The sequence below is a fragment of the Typopeltis vanoorti genome, chromosome 3 (genome assembly GCF_054136105.1).
Source record: "Typopeltis vanoorti isolate ZY-2024b chromosome 3, IOZ_Tvanoo_1.0, whole genome shotgun sequence".
Taxonomy (NCBI): domain Eukaryota; kingdom Metazoa; phylum Arthropoda; class Arachnida; order Uropygi; family Thelyphonidae; genus Typopeltis; species Typopeltis vanoorti.
Genome location: NC_143551.1, coordinates 115,914,954 through 115,933,516, shown reverse-complemented (window position 1 = coordinate 115,933,516; position 18,563 = coordinate 115,914,954). Strand labels below are relative to the sequence as shown.

Sequence of the window (18,563 nt, the reverse complement as noted above, 5' to 3'; positions counted from 1 at the left end):
TTGATCTGGAAATTTATTTCGTATGAACGTATTTTAATATTTCAGTTTTATATAAATGTACTTTCAGGGATGTTATCAGTTGATAATATGGACAGACGTCAGTTTCTGCTAAATGCATCTACCTTTACAGTCAGTTTCTCAACCATTATAATCCACTATTAAGAGTAATAAACTAAAGAGCATTTTCTTTTTCTGCGTGTTCGGTAATAAAAACATACATATCGATCGGTATGTATGTGTAGATGATGATATTGCAGAGTTTTTGTACACAGTGCTTATTTAAATTTTGTTTTTAGTTCGTCTCACAATAACGATGAATTGCATTTGTTATAAGGTGACACGAAGTGAAAGAAATCTTCCACTCATATCTGCCTTCTTGTTTTGAAGTGGTGTCAAATATATGTTACGCATAAACTGAAACTATCACATGTATGCGTCTTTTAAGGCAACAGAGAATCGAAAAGTTTGTGTCAACCTCCTGCTTTGAAGTAGCAGGAGATTGGCTGCAATTTTATTTGGTTAGTTTTTTTTTAACTTTTTTTTTTCTGCTGTTGCTCGAATTTCAGAATATAATGTACCTTCTCAATCCCAAGTAGCTGCTTTGCAAAAGAAGTTATTTCCTGTTTTCTTAGTGCTTCACTCACTTTCTAACATCGTTTTTTAGATGAAGTTGGTAAAACTTATAAAATTGTCGAAATCATTTGAGGATGCAACTTGTAATGATGGGTTTGACCGATGCTGTGTTTAAGCCTCTAAATAAAAGGTGGCTACAGAAAACCCCTTTTTTTTTCTATTTTCGTTAAAATAGGCTTAATTTCTAAAGGAATATTTTAAGAAAATGAAACAAATGTATTTCAAATTCTGTCGAAATCGCTTTAACAGTGCGACCTACAAAGATGTCTAAGAACTGGTTTCTTAGACATCTCTGCAGAGAAAGCACTTTGTGTTGCTTTTTCCGGTAATTTAAGATTATTAATTGGACACCTCTGATTTAGCAAGCAGACTGTCCTTTCCTGCATAATGTCTATGACGATTAAAAGTGACAGGGCAATAATATTCAATTGGCAACCGAGGCGACAACAGGTCAAATTTTGTCCTTGATTGCGAAACTTCAGAGTACTCAATGGGTTGGTCGCCTGTCGTGACTTTTCACAATCTTTATAAGAATCGATCGATATACTTTTATATAATAAAATAACTAAAATCTGGTCTATTTCTGTGAATATGATCAGATTATATAAAACATCAATATAGCTTATATATAAACAAACAAAAAAATCTACTTCTCACTCCCTTGCTAAACACCCCTCTTACGCAACTTCCAAGGGTGACAGTGTTTCTTATTCTCCAATCCCCCCTAACCAAATACTGAAACATTTTCCCAGCGTCAATCCCATAAAATCCTTTAAGTAACTTAAATGTTTATCATATCTTTCCCCTTTTTTTATACCTATCAACCAACTTTTGCAACCCACTCACCTTCAATCTGTTCTCATAGGAACATCCCAAAGACCACTCACCATCTTGGTTGCTTGCCTCTGAATCCTCTCCACCGCTTCCTCAGGCCCGAGAAACGCAGATGGCAGGCCTGAGCATAGTAATTAAAATGTGTGGTCATATTAAGGCTTCATAAAGAGGGAATGATAACTCCCTTATCTTTTCTTGTTCTTCAATAACCAAGTAATCTTGTGAGCCACCAGAGCTACTTCAGCAACATGGCCTGTAAACTCAAATTCTCATACTATCCCCAAATTCCTGGCTTCATTTTCCTGGTGTACAGTTCCTTGAATGTGATAAACGATCTTTGTATCCCAAAATGCATAACTTTACATTTTTCCATATTAAATGAACATCCATTGTTTTGCACATACTGTCAGCCTATTTAAATCCTCCTGCAAGCTCTCTACATCACCTTGATTTGCATCATCAGTAAACAACTGAATTATCTCCGTTCAGATTATTTCTTGCATAATTTATGTACAAATTAAACAGTGGTCCAAGCACAAAGCCCTGCGGCACACTAGTCGCCTTCCTTCTCCTGGACTCTTCTCCTCTTTGTACTACATTTTGGTATCTGTCGATCAGCCACCCTTTAATCCACATCCATCCCCATTTCTAATTTGCGTAAGAGAGTTCCATGTGGTATCGTGTCCAACGCCTTTGCAAAATCCAATAGCATCATTTGTGTAGCCATTCCCTTCATGCAACTCATCTGTCACGATTATAAAAATGTTATGAAAACAGAAATTAAATTAATAATTAATTTCAAAATTTTATATATTCCAAATTTAGGAATAAGTAGATCACTCTCTACATTAGAGGGAAATTAGACGAAGCTTGAACCAGCTTTGCCATGAGCTGTTTCGAGAGTGCTGCACTGAGCTATGGAGACCACATCTGACAAAAGGGGCACAACTTCTACTCAGTACTGTATTTGCTCATACGACCTTTCGAATTCTGGATTTAAATCTGCACTGAAAGAGAGAATGCTCGTCATTGTAACTAATAATTTCGTTCCGTAGCAGCTGTTCCCAAATGACGTGTCTTGGCCCTTACATTTCGGAAGGTTAATGCAACTGTAATTTCTTTGTTCAGTTTGCCGAGTAATTAACGTAGGAGCTCCCAAACTAACTTCGAATTCCACATAGTTTGAATGCCTACTTTAACGTACATGTTCACAACATTCGTGAGTTTATTTTTTATGTGGTGGATTCTACTTTCTTACCTCACCAGGCAAGATGAACTAATGTGCGGTAATAGATCAAGTTTGCAAAAATTATAGCATGAGAGCAGCTGGAGATCACTTCACTTCTTAAAATAGATAGGAATGATTTAAGTTTCAAGCTTTTATTATAAAGCACCATTTCAACTTAATCCTCATTAAATAGGTTTACTGATAATCTTAGATATATTTTATCTTTTACATATTCATCGGTTGTCATCAACCATTTAGCCTTGAACCGATTAGACTTCACTACCATCCATTTGAGATCGAGATTCTTAATTTAAAGGAGTAAATAAATTATTTTAAAGGAGGCTGTCGACAAATTGAAAGAAACGAAATAATTTCGGAATTTATATCTCAGATATTTGAGATATAAAAAATGAAACTTGAGTCCTCTTTACGAAATATTTAAGTTTGTAACTTAACTTAGACCCAGAAATGCGGAGTGATCTCCAATTTACTCTTTACACACTTCGTTTTTAACCCCGAAACTTAAAATCGACCATGGAACTCTATTTCAGACAAATGCAAATACGGATCCTTCTGGGGAGTCGTACTACGTAATGACTTGATTAGTGCATCCATCATGTGAAGACAGAAGAAACGCGAGCAACCAGTTATCATCCTTGACTAGGTCACAAGAAAATTACAAAACTTAACAATTGCTTTAACTTTTTTTTAAACAGCCAAGTTTTGTGGGAAGGTGTTTCCGTAGATGCATTTTGCAAGCACTCCGAATCGACAGTCTTCGGGTCAATGATTCTGTAAAGGTGGCGGACCTCGGGTCGCGTGTATGCAATGGCAATGCATCCAACTGTAACCTATTCAAAAACAACCTGAAATTGATGAAAACTGACGCGCAACACTGATTTTGTAATAACGAAAACAATTTATTCGCACATTTCTAAAGAGTACATCAAACCTCTGATTTGAAGAAAACATCGAGAATAACTTGAACTGCGGGAGTGTGCTAAGCGTTATAGAAGCATACAAAAGTCAGTTTTTTTTCCCCCTCGAACTGTTAACAAAATACACACAAATATTTTATCAACAGTAGGCACCATTGTTACTAGATACTACTAGCTTCTCTTTTTTTCCAAGAATAATAAAATACCAACTTTTCTACTCTCATTTTTAAATTAATCATACTAGGGTTGTGATATTTCAGACATACACCACGCTCGCATGTACTATAACACTCGTTACTATAGTAACAGTGTTTTAGTGCAGTGAAGGGAAAAAAGTTCGCCTCTGGACTCTATTCATCAACCTATCGACAAGTAGCAGCCAGCAGTGATAACTCCAGTATTGAGCAGAACAGATAACGGCCGGATCAATAGACGTCATCTCACCTTCACTCATTCTCAGATCACACGAGCATCTGGCGCCTCTACCGACACCTCTTTTTGTTTATCCATCCGCAGAAAATTGAAGACTTCGTGAGTAGTTCTAATCGGCACGCACGGAACTTCCCATCTTTCGTCCCTAAGGATTTTGTTAAGATGGACAAGTGGGGAATACCAAGTAAAAGATGGAATAAATAGACGATAAGATAGGGGGAAATGATAAATCATTTAGGAGAGAGTAAAGATAAAAAAAAATCGAGGTAATACTAATGAACATCAACCCGGGAAAAGAAAAAATCGTATAAATTTAGTTATCGGAACTAACAGTGTTTTAATTTTTAAAAATAAATTCATCAATACTGATCTTTTCCCTGAAAAGACTAACTTCGTCACTCTATTTTTTCTTCCTATCTATTTGCATCGTTTTTTTACTCTAATTATAATCGGAAACAACTGTTTTAATGAAACAGTTCCTGAGGGTAATGAGCTTTTGTTAACCGTGATTCACATCATGATAATATTGCAAAGGGAAACAGGAACATTATTCAGTGATGCGTAAACATTTCTTGTACACAAAGGCAAGTTCTTTTCCACTGCCTTGACGTCTTTGTAGGTTAGTTGTTAAAAGGAAGAGAAGGAACATTCCTTTCTAGGATTGTTTTTAAAGGCAACCTTTAACTATCGTAGAACTACATAATTGATAGCAAGCATGGGAACATATTTTCTCGACTTGATACTGAGCTCCGCGGGAGGGAAAAAACTGATTGCCTCCTAGTCCTTTATCATTAAGTTAGCTTACCGACAGATTTCTTGCTTCACGAGTTGCGAGGCAGTTTTCGTGAATGTATAAGTGTGTGGGGGGGGGGGGAAGGGAGGGAATGACTAAGCACAACGTACTTTCAAAGTTAGTAACTTCCAAGTAGGAAAATATTCGCCCTTTTTTTTTTTTAATCATTCTTTCACTAATCTTGCAGAAAATTTTTAGTGCACGCTTGGGGCTTTCGCACACAACTATTAAACTGACAATTGCATATACTGTACTTGCTGTGTCTTTTTAATGTTTTGGTTTCTTTTTTATTTCAGATAATCAGAATATCCAAGATGGCGGTCGTTCATCATCTCTATGATGTGCGAGTGTTACCCAAGATACAGGCAAGTCATGTTAAATGTTTATTATCTTACACTTGTTTTTAACCTTGACAGAAACTTCAATTATGTGGCAGAATTGGAGAAATTATCATTTAAAACAACAAAAGAAATCTTATTTATACTAAATAGGCAAATGATTTTTACATTTGGAAAGTGAGCGATTCCCATATGAAAGTGGGCTGTGGTATTCGAGAGTTCACTAGTTGAATTTCAAATGGTGTGCAAATCGGAATTAATTAGTCACAGGTATCGTCTAGTCGTGAAAAGCCGTGGAGGCAGACCAGATACCTGGGGAAGTGTGGAAAAGTTTGGGCAGCGAGGGCGTTGATATGTTATGGGATCTGATGAGGAAAATAGCCCAACAGGAAAAGATACCAGAGGAATGGAGGAAAAGTATTCTCGTCCCAATCTACAAAGGAAGAGATGTTCAAGACTGTGGCAACTATAGAGGGATTAAGCTGATGTCACACCCATTGAAGATATGGGAAAGAGTAATTGAAGGAAGGATACGGCAGGAAACGAAAAGTGGTGAGGAGCAGTTTGGATTTATGGCAGGAAGAAGAACAACGGATGCGATATTTGCGCTAAGGCGATTGATGGAGAAATATAGAGATGCAAGTGGAGCTGCTGGTGTTTATAGACCTGGAAAAGGCATACGACAGAGTGGCCAAGCAGGAGGCATGGAGGTGTATGAGGAAGAAGGGGGGGGGGTGTCGGAGAAGTACGTGAGGTCGGTGAAGGTGATGTATGAGGGAACAGAAGGTCAGGTCTAGTGTCTGCATGACAGAAGGGTTCCCCATTGTCGTAGGGCTACACCAAGGGTCAGCTCTGAGCCACTACCTCTTTGACCTGGTCATGGATGTACTAGTAGAGAATGTCAAGAAGCAGGCACCATGGAGCATGCTGTTTGTCGACGACATTGTTCTATGCGAATCATCCCGAGAGAAGCTTGAAAATACCCTGGAAGAGTGGAGAAAGGAATTGGAGGAGAGAGGCATGAATTAACCGGGTGAAGACCGAATATATGTCAACGAGGAGTGACGAGGTTATGGCCATACGGCTCCAGGGTGCAAGGCTAATTTCAGGGAAGAAATTAAAGTACCTTTGGGTCGGTTGTCGAGAGGAATGGTGACTTGGATGAGGAAATACAGCACCGAATAACATGCGGTTGGATGAATTGGAGGAAGATGAGCGGGGTCCTGTGCGACAAGAGAGCGAGTTGTAAGAGGAAAGGAAAGCTGTATAAGATGGTGGCGATGCTCCATGGTGCGGAGACATGGCCTATAACCAAGACACAGGAGAGGAAGATGGAGGTAGCGGAGATGCAAATGTTGAGATGGATGAGTGGTGTGACAAAGGAGGATAGGATAAGGAATGACTACATCAGAGGGACGGTTAAGGTGGGACCAATTGGCAAGAAGATACAAGAAAGTAGGCTGAGGTGGTTTGGACATGTAGAGAGGAAGGGTGAGAAGTATGTTGGTAAACGAGTGGAGTATATGGAGTTGGAGGGAAGGAGAACTTGGAAGAGGAAGGTTAAAGATGGGTGCACCGACCCAGTTTAACATGGGATAAGGCATAGTGAAAGAAGATCGTCTAGTCGTATAAGGTTGTTCCAGTTTGAAATAACGAAGCCCTTTTAGGCTCTACTTCATTTAAAACAAATACTTAACAAAATACATTTATAGGTCCTCAATCTAATCTCCATCTTGCCTTATTCGCTGCTGTCCAACGTTTCTTGAATGTCTGTCAAACCTTTTACGTTGCCATGTATGAGGTGGGTATTTCAATAGCGAAAGCTTTGGTCATAATTACAAAACAATTGAAGGGTTATCTTTCAACTTAAGAACCAGATCGAAGTTTGAAGAGCTCATAAGTGGATTGAAGAGGAAGGGACGAGAACAACTTGGCCTGAAAAATGAACGCGATATTTTGCCTTTTGTGATATTCTTCGTTTATTTTGAAGTTTTATCAAAACAACTTCGGAAACAACAAAAAAAAGTTTACTCAGACTTGCTTACAACTGACGTGAAGGTGGAAGCTATTACGTCATCTCAATGGCTATGCAGGCGTGGAATTTTTTAAATAACCCTCCTAAGTTAGCGCGATATAAATAATTCTCTTTTCAGGAAAAAAATTAAAGGAAAATATTTTTATACTACATACTTATGGAAATATGATTGCCAATTCTTTTTTTAAAAAAAAAAAAGTTAGCTCATTCGCGCGCTCTTCGAATGCTGACTACTGCGAATCGGTATTCAGATTGATAGGAACTGGCGCCGTACAACCAAATTTTGCACGCCCTGTTTCGTCAAGACAAGATAAAGACTTGAATAAAGTCGATACCGTGGTTATTCTATTTTTAGTATACCATCCTTTTGCTGGCTCACAATAGTTCTCAATCTACGATTAAATTTGGGTACCTTTTTGTATGATGTGATAAACTCTACTGCGTTTTCTTCATTCATTGTAGCTCTTTCAAGATAAAAACTTCAAAATAAAGGAAGAATATCACAAAAGTCGAAATATCGCATTCATTTTTCCGGCCAAGTTGTTCTCGTCCCTTCCTCTCTAATCCAGTTCTGAAATGAACTCTTCAAACTTCGATCTGGTTCTTAAGTTGAAAGAACCACTTCAATTGTTTTGTAATTATGACTAAAGCTTTCGTTATTGAAATACAGTTGGTTTAAATTCGAATATTTCTGAGCAATTCGAACGAAATCCAATCCTTGGCAATGATAAGAAAACATTTTAATTAAAATTTATTACGCATATGAAAAGGTAATGATTTATTAAAATAAAAACTAGGACATTTTAATCGCCACCGAGTTCGTCTTCTGTGATAATGAATTGTCACTTTGCAAGAATGACTTTCTCCTAAAGATAATTAGGATAAGATTTAAGTTTAATTAGCCTGATAATTAAGACAACAATCAAAAGCTTCAGCCTTCTTATACTGTATTTGAAATTAGTTCAGCTCGTATGACCTTCAATTCATCGCACTTCCTTAATGTCTTTGGGTTCTCCAGCATGTGTTTACTACTTAGGCGGATGGTTTGGAAGTTCTCCTTTTGCATCAATACGAAAATAGGTTTTTAACCCTATTCTTCAATGTCTTTATCGGTGACATTTTAAAATACTACTCAACGTTCTCTTAATTTTCTATATCATTTCACTTCATACGGTATGCGACTCGTTACAAAACCTTTCCTTACCACGCTATTCTAGAGAATGTTTGATGTGCAACAGCTGTTACTTGTTTCTATCAGCGAATCCTAGCGGAATGCGTTAGCATATTTGTAATGATTTTAGGAAGTCTATTTTGAGAGCGTAGACAGAGTAAGAATGTGTTTTAAATGTCTCTTGGTGGAAATTTAGCATTGTAAGGCATACCCAGCGTTTTGTTTTCTAACCATGTACCTCCTTGCAATTGTAGCACTGTCCCTGGGGTGAGGTCTCCTAAGATCAACAGCGTTACTCTCCATTGAACTTAACTGTTAAGAATGATTTGGAGAGCGCAATAGTGAGTTCCGACACGTCTTGGCCAATAAATCGATTTCATTCTTGCAAGATGTTAAAAATATTATGACCACCATTATTTCACGATCGGTCACTTCCACCTCCCAGGTGGTATTGCTATCACAGTGAAAACCAGCATACATGATACTGAAGGTTGACGAACTATTTAGTCGAATCTAACCCCCCCCCAAAAAAAAGTAAGGGGAGGATCATCAAAATTAAGAGAATCAAATAAAAAAAGGTGCCTAATCATAGACCATTATGTCCATACTTTGCATCTGAGACATCATTCGACCAGTGAAGATTAGATTTTTTTTTTCCCGATAAATTGTTTCCAGCTATGGGAGAGGAACTTTGACGTCACTCCAGCAAATCACTAAATACACAGCAGGCGGCGGCAGGATTTTGGCATGAGGATTTGTTCATAGGAATCTCTTGGAGTTTTAATACCCGTACACCGTACTGTCTGCTATCTTATCTTTTCCAGCTGATCAGGTACTTCTTTCCCCCCACCTACGATTCATGCTGACTATCTTCATATTTGGAACCAGGTGTATTCTAGCAAGATAACGTGTCGTGCCACGTTGCTATTAACTTAAGAGTTTGTTTCGCCAAACACGACAGAGGCATCCAGGTTTACTATGACCACCGGATTCGAATATAAGAAAATGAGGAATGGCCAGTAAATATTGGAAAGGAATTTCACTTCTAAATGTTGTAAGTAAAGTATTTACTAGAATATTGCTAGAAAGAATGAAACAAGAAATTGAAACTAAACTGATGGAAGAACAGGCTGGGTTGAGGCAAAACAGATCTTGTATTGACCAGATAATAACATTAAGAATAATTGTTGAACCATCAATAGTGGCAGAGTAGCCTATATTTGGGATTCGTCGACTTCGAACGTGCATTTGATAGCATAGACAAGAAGACTATGGAAGTTAATGAAGCTTTATAGGATTCCTCAGAAAATCATAAATATAACAAAGAAAACTCATGAAAAATACAAAATCCGAATAATAAATAATGACAAACTATCAGAACTATTTGCAACAAACACGGGAGTAAGACAAGGATGTATACTCTCCCCGACCATCTTTCTGATTGTCATTGACTGGGCGGTGAGGCAAACATCTGAAGAAAGAATTGACATTCAATGGGATAGTCAAATAAAATCAGTGACCTGGATTTTGCAGACGTGATATGCCTTTTGGTACAAAAACATCAACACCTCCAAAAGAAAATAGATAATTTAAACCAGGAACCAAATAAATGGGGATTGAAAATAAATAATAAGACTAAGTAATGAAGATAAACCCCAAACAAGAATTAGTCTTTGAAATACTAGGGAAAACACTGGAACAGGTAGATAACTTGATCTACCTGGGATCAGTGAACTGCACACAAGGAGGAACCAAACAGGACATTCAAAATAGAATCCAGAAAGCACAGTGCATTCAATATGATGAAGAAAATTTGGAGGTCCAAAAAAATAAAATTAAAAACCAAAATTAGGCTCTTCAACACTAATGTTAAACCAGTTTTACTATACGGAGCTGAGACATGGTCACTGAAAAAGGAAAACATAAAATACAAGTCTACATAAACAAATGCTTCAGAAAGATACTAGAAATATACTGGCCAAATAAAATAAGAAACCCAGAAGTTTGGGAGAGAACAGGTCAAACCAGCATCAAAAATGAAATCACTAAAAGAAAATGGAACTGGATAGGTCAGTCACACAATCAGGAACCCAGATAAAGAAATAGCAAAAATTGCACTAGAATGGAATCCCCAAGGCAAGAGGAAAAGAGGCAGACCCAGGATAACATGGAGAAGAGAACTAGAAACGGAGGCAAGACGACTGGGATGTTCCTGGAAAGAGATAAAAAAAAAAAAAAAAAAAGAAGCATCGAATAGAGTCAGATGAAAGTCAATGGTTGACGCCCTATGCTTCTCAGGGTGCGAAGAGGATAGGTAAGGTTTTTAATATTAAAAAATATTAATATTAATATAAAACTTTTGAACTTCAACCGTGATACACCAGCCCATTTTATTAAAACAGTATTTATTAAATGTTAGATAACAAGACTTTTATTATTATTTGATCCATCTTACGATTTACTTGCACGACTTTTTAAAACAAAAGTGAAATCCGAAATAAGATTAAGAATCGCTGAATTGGAAAGTTTATACTCATAGTTGAGATAAGCATGACTTATTTGGATTAGATTCAGAGAGGAACTAAAATTTTTAATGTGAATCTCACCCATAAGAAGTTGGAACTCGTAAATTTTAATACAATGAACGAATTAAATAATTGTTACCCTGCTCTAGAAACTAAACGCGAAAGATTGCAACGCTACTTCAAGCCTCTAATAAGCTAGATGGTGGTAGTTTCACACCAGGCGCCGAAAAGGGAATATCTTGGCCTGTGAGTGATGCTGTATTTTTCATTCATTTGAAAAGCTAGAGTCCAAATCCTATCTAGGACGCGAAGACCCTTATAAGGACATTTTAACTGAAGATGAGGTGTCCAGTATCAGACGAAGCTTGGAGGTCTTTCCCTACCACAGAAGAAACAAATCTTCGGGATAACACACGTAATTAACAGACCATACTTCCTCCCCTCGTAGCGTATTTGATTTCGATCAGAACCAAAACCTTCTCGACTGAGTTTAAACTTATTTTCCTCAGTTGGCATATTTCCTTTTGACGACACCACGAAGATGAGAAAAACAAGATAGAAATATTCAGTTCATCTACTTGTATAATCGTTATAACTAAACTGGATCAAGGTAATCTACTCAATAGATTTGATACGGTTTAGATAAAACCATCATTGTTAATATTTGGTTAGGTTTCAAAGATTTATGCGTAGGATCAATTCAAGGTGAAGCGTACATAATCTTTTGAAATGGCAATCAACAGTTTGTTTTCCTGGACAGGTGTGTGTGGAAGAGAGAACTTCCACTGAAGCGATTTCTGTTGCACAATCAACTCGATTGTCATGCAGATACTGAAATTTATTTGTAAATAAAGAGCCACAGCGCGAAACTTGTAGGTGACATTACTCCAATATTAGTGCTATAATATTAGGTCACGAGGCACTCCCATCCGTTCACCCGACTGTTCGGTGTTTTCTCTTCAAGCGAAATGACATTCAACGTCACATTGTGTTATACATGCATGTGTTAACACGTCCGGGTGACCAATATGCGGAACAAATGCCGTGAACTGAATGGGGTCATCAACTACTTGTTTCTTTCTGCGTTAAACCTATTTTTTTATTATTATTTTTCGTATTATGGTGGGAGGAAGAAAGAGTGATACGTGAAGCTGCATGATCGTCTTGTGAAATCGCCAGCGCACGTCCATGTTGAGGTGGCGCCATCTGTCGTATAAATGTAAAGTGATTCTCCTAAATATGAATTTGCAGAACGGGGCATGGAATCTTTTTTATTTTTATTTTATTTTTTTTTTTTAACAGATCAATCTTCTGTAAATTCCTGATTATTGTTTATAAATTAGGAATTGAATTACCTTCTTCCTTATGCTGTAGTGGCTCTTTTTTTTTAAATTATTTCAGTGCACTTTGTTTTGTGTTCCATAGAGCGTACTGAGGATACCTTTTTTGATACTTTGGTGAAACTTTTACATTAATTAAACTTATTTCTAACACGTAAGTTTTGAGTTTCCGTCTTTAATTTAAAATACTTGCATTTTGAATGCATAACGTAAATCAGGAACTGTATTTCATTAGCATTGGCCAGTTTTTCTAATTTTTAGCACATTTTTGAATTCTATGTTCATCGTACTCAATTTTTATCTCGCCTCTACTCAAAATTTCTTCATGATTAAAAACAAAAGTTTGAACAAAAAATTTCGACCCAATCTCTATGGCTTATATAATGAATCCTCCTCCCACACCTTCATTAAGTCAGCAAAAGTAATCGGGCAAATTAAGTAAAATAAAATCTTACTTGTAAATATCAATAATAAAAGTAGCTGCTTTCGTAACCTTCATTTTTAATTTTCTACTGCTGTTATCAAATATTTCCCTCTATTTTCTAAGATCAAGATTCTGTAAATTCCTGATTATTATTGTTCATGTTGAGCAACACAAGGTCATTCTTGATACGAATCCCAATGACCAATATCGATCCTGTACAATACTCTTAATGGAATCAGCCTCTTCCTTTTGACTTCGTGTATGACAACAGTGTTCAACATCCTCCATGTTGTTAGTTGAGTGTTCTAGCTGGCTTCTCCTTTGTATTGAATCGTGTCACACTATTGTTATCTGCTTTTATATTAGTGTTTTGTTTTTTTTTAATTATCTCTTAAACTGCTCCTAAACGGCCTGAAGATTTCGTCATTGACTGTCAAATTTCTTACCTGGAGATCTGGTAAACGTCTTATATTTGTACTGGATTTATTAAAGATAACTCCATATATTAAAGAGAATGTTAGGAACTTAATATTCACTTTTGTTAATCTCAACCGCGAAGGATTGTAAAAGCATCACTTTAGTATACATTAAGGATTGGATAACATGAAAGCTTATAACTACAACTTACGACTAAGAAAGTCACTTTTTTCTTTTATAAGTAAATAAATTTCTTATGTTGTGCGCTTCATACACGAGAAATACCATAAACGAATCGATTAGGGTGCAAGTGACGATCGAAGTAAAATGTTTGACACTTTTCTTAGTCGCAGGTTGTAGCTGTTTATGAATACTTCATAAGAAAAATTTCAATGAAGGGAGGTAGATGGAATAAATGGAGAAGAACGTTCAGTGTTTGCATTTATACCGAAAAGGGATGCTCAACAGCGACTGTTTCAAAAAGCTCAATAGAAAGTGGAGGAATGAGGGTTGTCAGTTCTCAATAGCAATGGAAATATTTCTAGAAGAGACAGATTTGAAATAGTGCAGCATCTAATTTTCTTGTACAACTATTCCATGGTGTCGGATAGAGGCTAAAACTTCAACTAAAACTTCAACTAAAACTTCAACTAAAACTTCAACTAAAACTACAACTACAAGCTCGTCTAGCTTGAATCGCTCTTTGGACATAAAACTGAGAATTTTTAGGAAGTTTTTAAGTGTACTATCCCAAACAATTGCGAGCAGCGTTTTTTATTTTATTTATTTTTGTAAACTCTACGATAACACTCAACTACAGAATTATTTAATACATTATATACTTTAAAATCAGACGTTTTATGCGATTAACATTTTAAACGTTCATCTGCATGTTTTTGTTTTTTTAAAAAATTAGAAAACCTAATCCCATCTTCCCTTTTGTGTTAGCTTCCGTCTTAGGCCACTAAGCCTCAATCAGTATCGACGATGCCCTTGGATTGGAAAGACCTCAGTTCAAATCCCGTCTACAACGCGAAGAACGTTTTTAATCTGGGCTTTTCAAATGAACCTTAGCCGGTTTCATATAGAGATGGTTTTCCTCAGGAAAATCGGGTTTTTGAGCCCCCCTCCCCCTCCTGCAACACAAACCATCCATAAGAAAGCATTAATAGCCTGCGTCTGATTAGCCGAGTGGATATAAAAAAAAGATTTAAAAAAAATATAATAAAAATAAAAAAAAATTAGCCGAGTGGATAGTGTACCCGCTCCAACCAAAGGTTTGGGGTTCGAAGTCCACTGTGGGCTTTGATGTTCGTATAACCCTGCTCTGGATGAGCTTGTATAACTCCTTGAGTTTAAGACTGTCTTTTTTTTTTTAATTTACAAAAGCGCACACCTCATAGCCTGAGTTACTTCAGCCGTATGAAACAGACTAACTCGTCTTCACTTAAAGACCTGATAAAGCTTTATTCGGTGATTCATAACTTATCAGTTATGAGTGTTCTACAGCATGAATTTGCAATTCCTAAGCTCTTAAGAACTATCTTCAATGTTTACTCGCTAAACATACTTCAGATTTTGATTCCCTCCATTCAGAGTAATGTAATAAACTGCATATCTATCTTTTAAAGTCTTGGAGGATTACCTGGCGACGAAACCATTACTTTGCTCCTATCTTTTTCACGTCTAATATGCCTATTTATCGCATTTTTTCATGTGATTTTTATACTCATGCCCTCTTTCAGCTGATATATTTCACTACTATTGCAGCCTAAATCACGAGAGAATATTTCACGCCCCACCCGAAGTACTGTAAATGAATTCTGCACAAAACATGGATGTGGATTTTTAAGTATTCATGGTTGAGTAACTTACTTTATGGTAATAAACTCGGCTGTCAACTTATTATACTGTCTTTTTATAACTTTCTCGGGTCCCACCTGAAAGTCTGTTTGAACCCCAGTATTGATAAGTTCTTTTAACCAACTTTCATTACCTTGCACAAGTTGCAACCATCCAGCTACAATGTCTTTACCACTCTTCTCACGCATGCGTGTTAGGTTGAAATCAATTCAATGTGGTGTTGCGCATCTGATTATGCGTTCTTCATCTGTAATGTAGTCGCGCTACTTTTCCCTACCACGCCTATATTTTCATGTCCATAAGTCCCAACATACGAATCACAAGACTTCTGTAGAGTGCTCGTTGAAAGTGTCGAAACATCTTTCTTGGTCAGCCGACTTAATGCACTTTTCTCTCTTGATCCGTATTTCATCTGTCAGTTGCGCTTGGTCCTCGAGAAGGCTCTCATTAACCTAATATCGTTCAGTGTTAACTTTCACTTTCTCTGTCACTATATTCCAACTTAGCATAAGTAACTGGAGTTTTTCACCTCATTCATAAATGATAGCCAATAGAAATCGCTTAAGAGCTTTGTCTCTCAACAAATTGACGTTTTAGGTTGAATGATTTCATAATCTAAAAGCCAACGTAGAATCAATATCGTAATTATGTTACTAATTGGAAAACAATGAAGATAGCTTCTAGCAGTACGTCTTTTATTTTTAACCGGAAATTCAGGTGCACATCCTTTAACTTTTTCCTCTGTTCACATTTATTTCATTATTGTAATAATTGACTTCTTAAAAATAAAATTTGTTCGGGTAGAGACAGACGTGTTCCCACTCGATGCATTTAACATTAAAAAACTGGAAGAATGGAAAGATAGTATTAATTAAAATGATTTAATTCGAAGACTTGAAGGATGAGAATACCTGCTTTGTGACAGTGAGGAATGTTCTTCTTGATAACGTTCTTGATTCAGAGTTACTTCCGTTTTGTAGACAGCTTGGTTAACCATTGAATGGACAGCTATCAATCTCTCACCTGATGAGCAAACTTAATTAAAAATAAAAAGGTTAATAACCAGACAACAATCAACTTTTCTGATAAGCTCGTGTCTCTTCAACTGATATTTTGATGAAAGTGCGCCACCTAGTAGACGATTTTTATTTTTACACAGAAGGAAAACGCAGCTGAAAACTCGAATCGCTCAAGCGTTTCCATAGTCACAGTACCATATCGGATAAAAAATGTAATTGCCATCCTTCCGTAGATGCGATTGGAACTAATTACGTTCTCTTCAGGTAATTAAAGAAGTCGACACTAGGTCTTAAGGCGTGTTAATTAGATAGTGCAGTAGGATACACGTTATTTTCGTGGACACTGTCGGAGACAACACTGCACGTCATATTTACATGGTTTTACTCTACAAGTTCCATGTCGCCACACGAACCTTCGTGAAGCGTTTAGCCCCTGCACATTTGGAGCAAAACACATCTGGTCAAATGTGGGGGAAGTTCAATATGTCTTAAGGTTGAGCATCTAAAAATAGAAATCTCCACATGATCTTTCTTTCCGGCCAGTCAGACAAGGAAATAGTTCACTACGGTGTTGTGAAGGAGGCAATTATCTGTCAAAGTATATTTTTTTTGTTGTTGCTAGAAACCAGAAATCTTCAAGGCTAATTTAAGCCTTCTACTTCTTTAGTAGCTTCTTAAGAAATGTTAGTTTATGACGGCTGTTAGACCGATGATGTCAGAGACGCGACAAACGGCGACCTTCCTTTTTAAGAGTTGTATTTAAAATCGTAAATTAATACCCACTGAGATTCGCCATAAGTTAATCCTCAACGCAGCATCTGATCGAAGTTTACGTGGCCTTGGATCAGTCAGACAATTAACCTTCACTTGATCCAACATTAATTCAAAAGTTAAAAATTTTTTCTGACGGTAAAAGTTACGGAGGGATTCGACTTCCACTTTTTATACTTACTTGTAGGGGGAGGTGTTCATGAATTGTTTAGAAGACGGAATATAAACATCTGAAAATTTCGCTGCCACAGTATAAATTTTAGTATTTAAATATCAGGCAGGATGCGTGTCTTATTTTCAAAGTACAACGACTAGTTAAAAAAAAAAAAAACGAATGTTTTTTTTTTTTTTTATGGTCGACTTAATTTTGAACTTCTTGGTAATATTTTCCTCCCTATTCTAGTGTTTCGATAAATATTAAAGTCGACCAGGTGATTATCTCGCTCACTCAATATATTTTAGGTTGTGACTTCATTAATAAGATATTCAAATCGTAGGCTATTTCAAATTAGCTTCCTAGCGTTGAAATATCCACTCTAAAATATTGATGGACGATGTGCATAATATATTCTACCATCTCGCATACGCAAGTCAAGACCTATTGTTGTCATGGAAGCATGTCTTAACAAATGTTGGAGTATACAAAGAATGGACGTCAATGAACATCTTCCTCCCCCCCTCCCCCGTGATCAATGACTGCTGACCTGCTTCTTTCCTGTCCACTTGCAGCCAATAGACTGCATTCAAATCCCGCCTTGGGCACGTTTTTTTGGGATCGTTTTATAGACTGCAGAAGAATTAAAGTGCGAGGCTACCATCCTTCTTATTGCAAACCTGAAGCGAGTTGAAAAAATTTCAAATTAGTTTCTAGAGCAATATTCTTGAATTGCTTAACCCTTGGTCAACCTACTGTAATAGGCAGGATAGGGTTACCGTCTTCCATGAGCGCATTAGAAAAGAAGGTGCAACTGAAGCTGTGTTTTTTATAGGGTTAAGTTCTGGTCGGTTGATGCACGTCTTTTGTTGCTATTTTCCTTAAAGGAATTGCGTAAAAAATTGCAAACACGTATTACATCGGGTATGGCCTTCTGCTGGCAAGTTGCGATTTGTTTTTTAGAATCCTTAAAAAAAAAAATAATCAGCCAGTTTGTGACGGCACAGGCAGCAAAATGTGTCCAAATCATATATTGCAAGGACTTTTTTTTTTTTTGCTAGATGGCATTTTGACAAGATTTCGCCTATTCACAAGTCGCTCAATTTTGGTTTAAATAATAATTCGACAATGATTCGAATTAACATTAATAATTCCTCACTGGCTGGACGGAAAATCTGAAAATTTGGTCGTTTAGAATCTGAAATGTATCATGACTTCAATTTAAGTTTCAGTCGAACTATTTGTTGTGCCAAAATATCGCGAGAATCTAATCAAAAACAAAAAAAAAAACTTCATTTTAAACGCTATAGCGTTTGCTATTGTAGGATTTTTTTGTGCGCGCGCGCGCTATCCATCGTTCGAGTTACTTGAATGATGTATTTATTGCTTCACCATAATCCTTTTCATGGAAAAAAAAAACCAGGAAATAGCAACGATCAAAAACTCGAACCACAGTTTCAAACCGAATTGTAAAACATTTAAAAGGGTGAAATTGCAAAGTGTTATGTTAGTATTCTACTGATCAGCAAATTTTAGTTTTCGAATGGGCCGTAAATTAGTTTCGTTCATTTTTTTTTTTCATGGAAAAAACGATTTTGAATTATTGTAATAGTGCCTTTCTTTTCTTGAAGAAATTTTGTATCAAGTC

At 36.7% G+C, this 18,563-nt stretch overlaps 1 protein-coding gene across 1 annotated transcript in view; it reads left to right on the top strand.

Moving 5' to 3' along the window:
- Positions 1–18,563, top strand: part of LOC150108491 (protein FAM107B-like) — a 202,836-nt gene that overhangs the window by 11,744 nt on the left and 172,529 nt on the right. The window contains exon 2 of the mRNA XM_090415904.1: positions 5,155–5,223. Within this exon, the coding sequence (XP_090272030.1) occupies positions 5,173–5,223 (51 nt within the window). The 5' untranslated portion in view covers positions 5,155–5,172. The remainder of the gene's footprint in view (positions 1–5,154; positions 5,224–18,563) is intronic.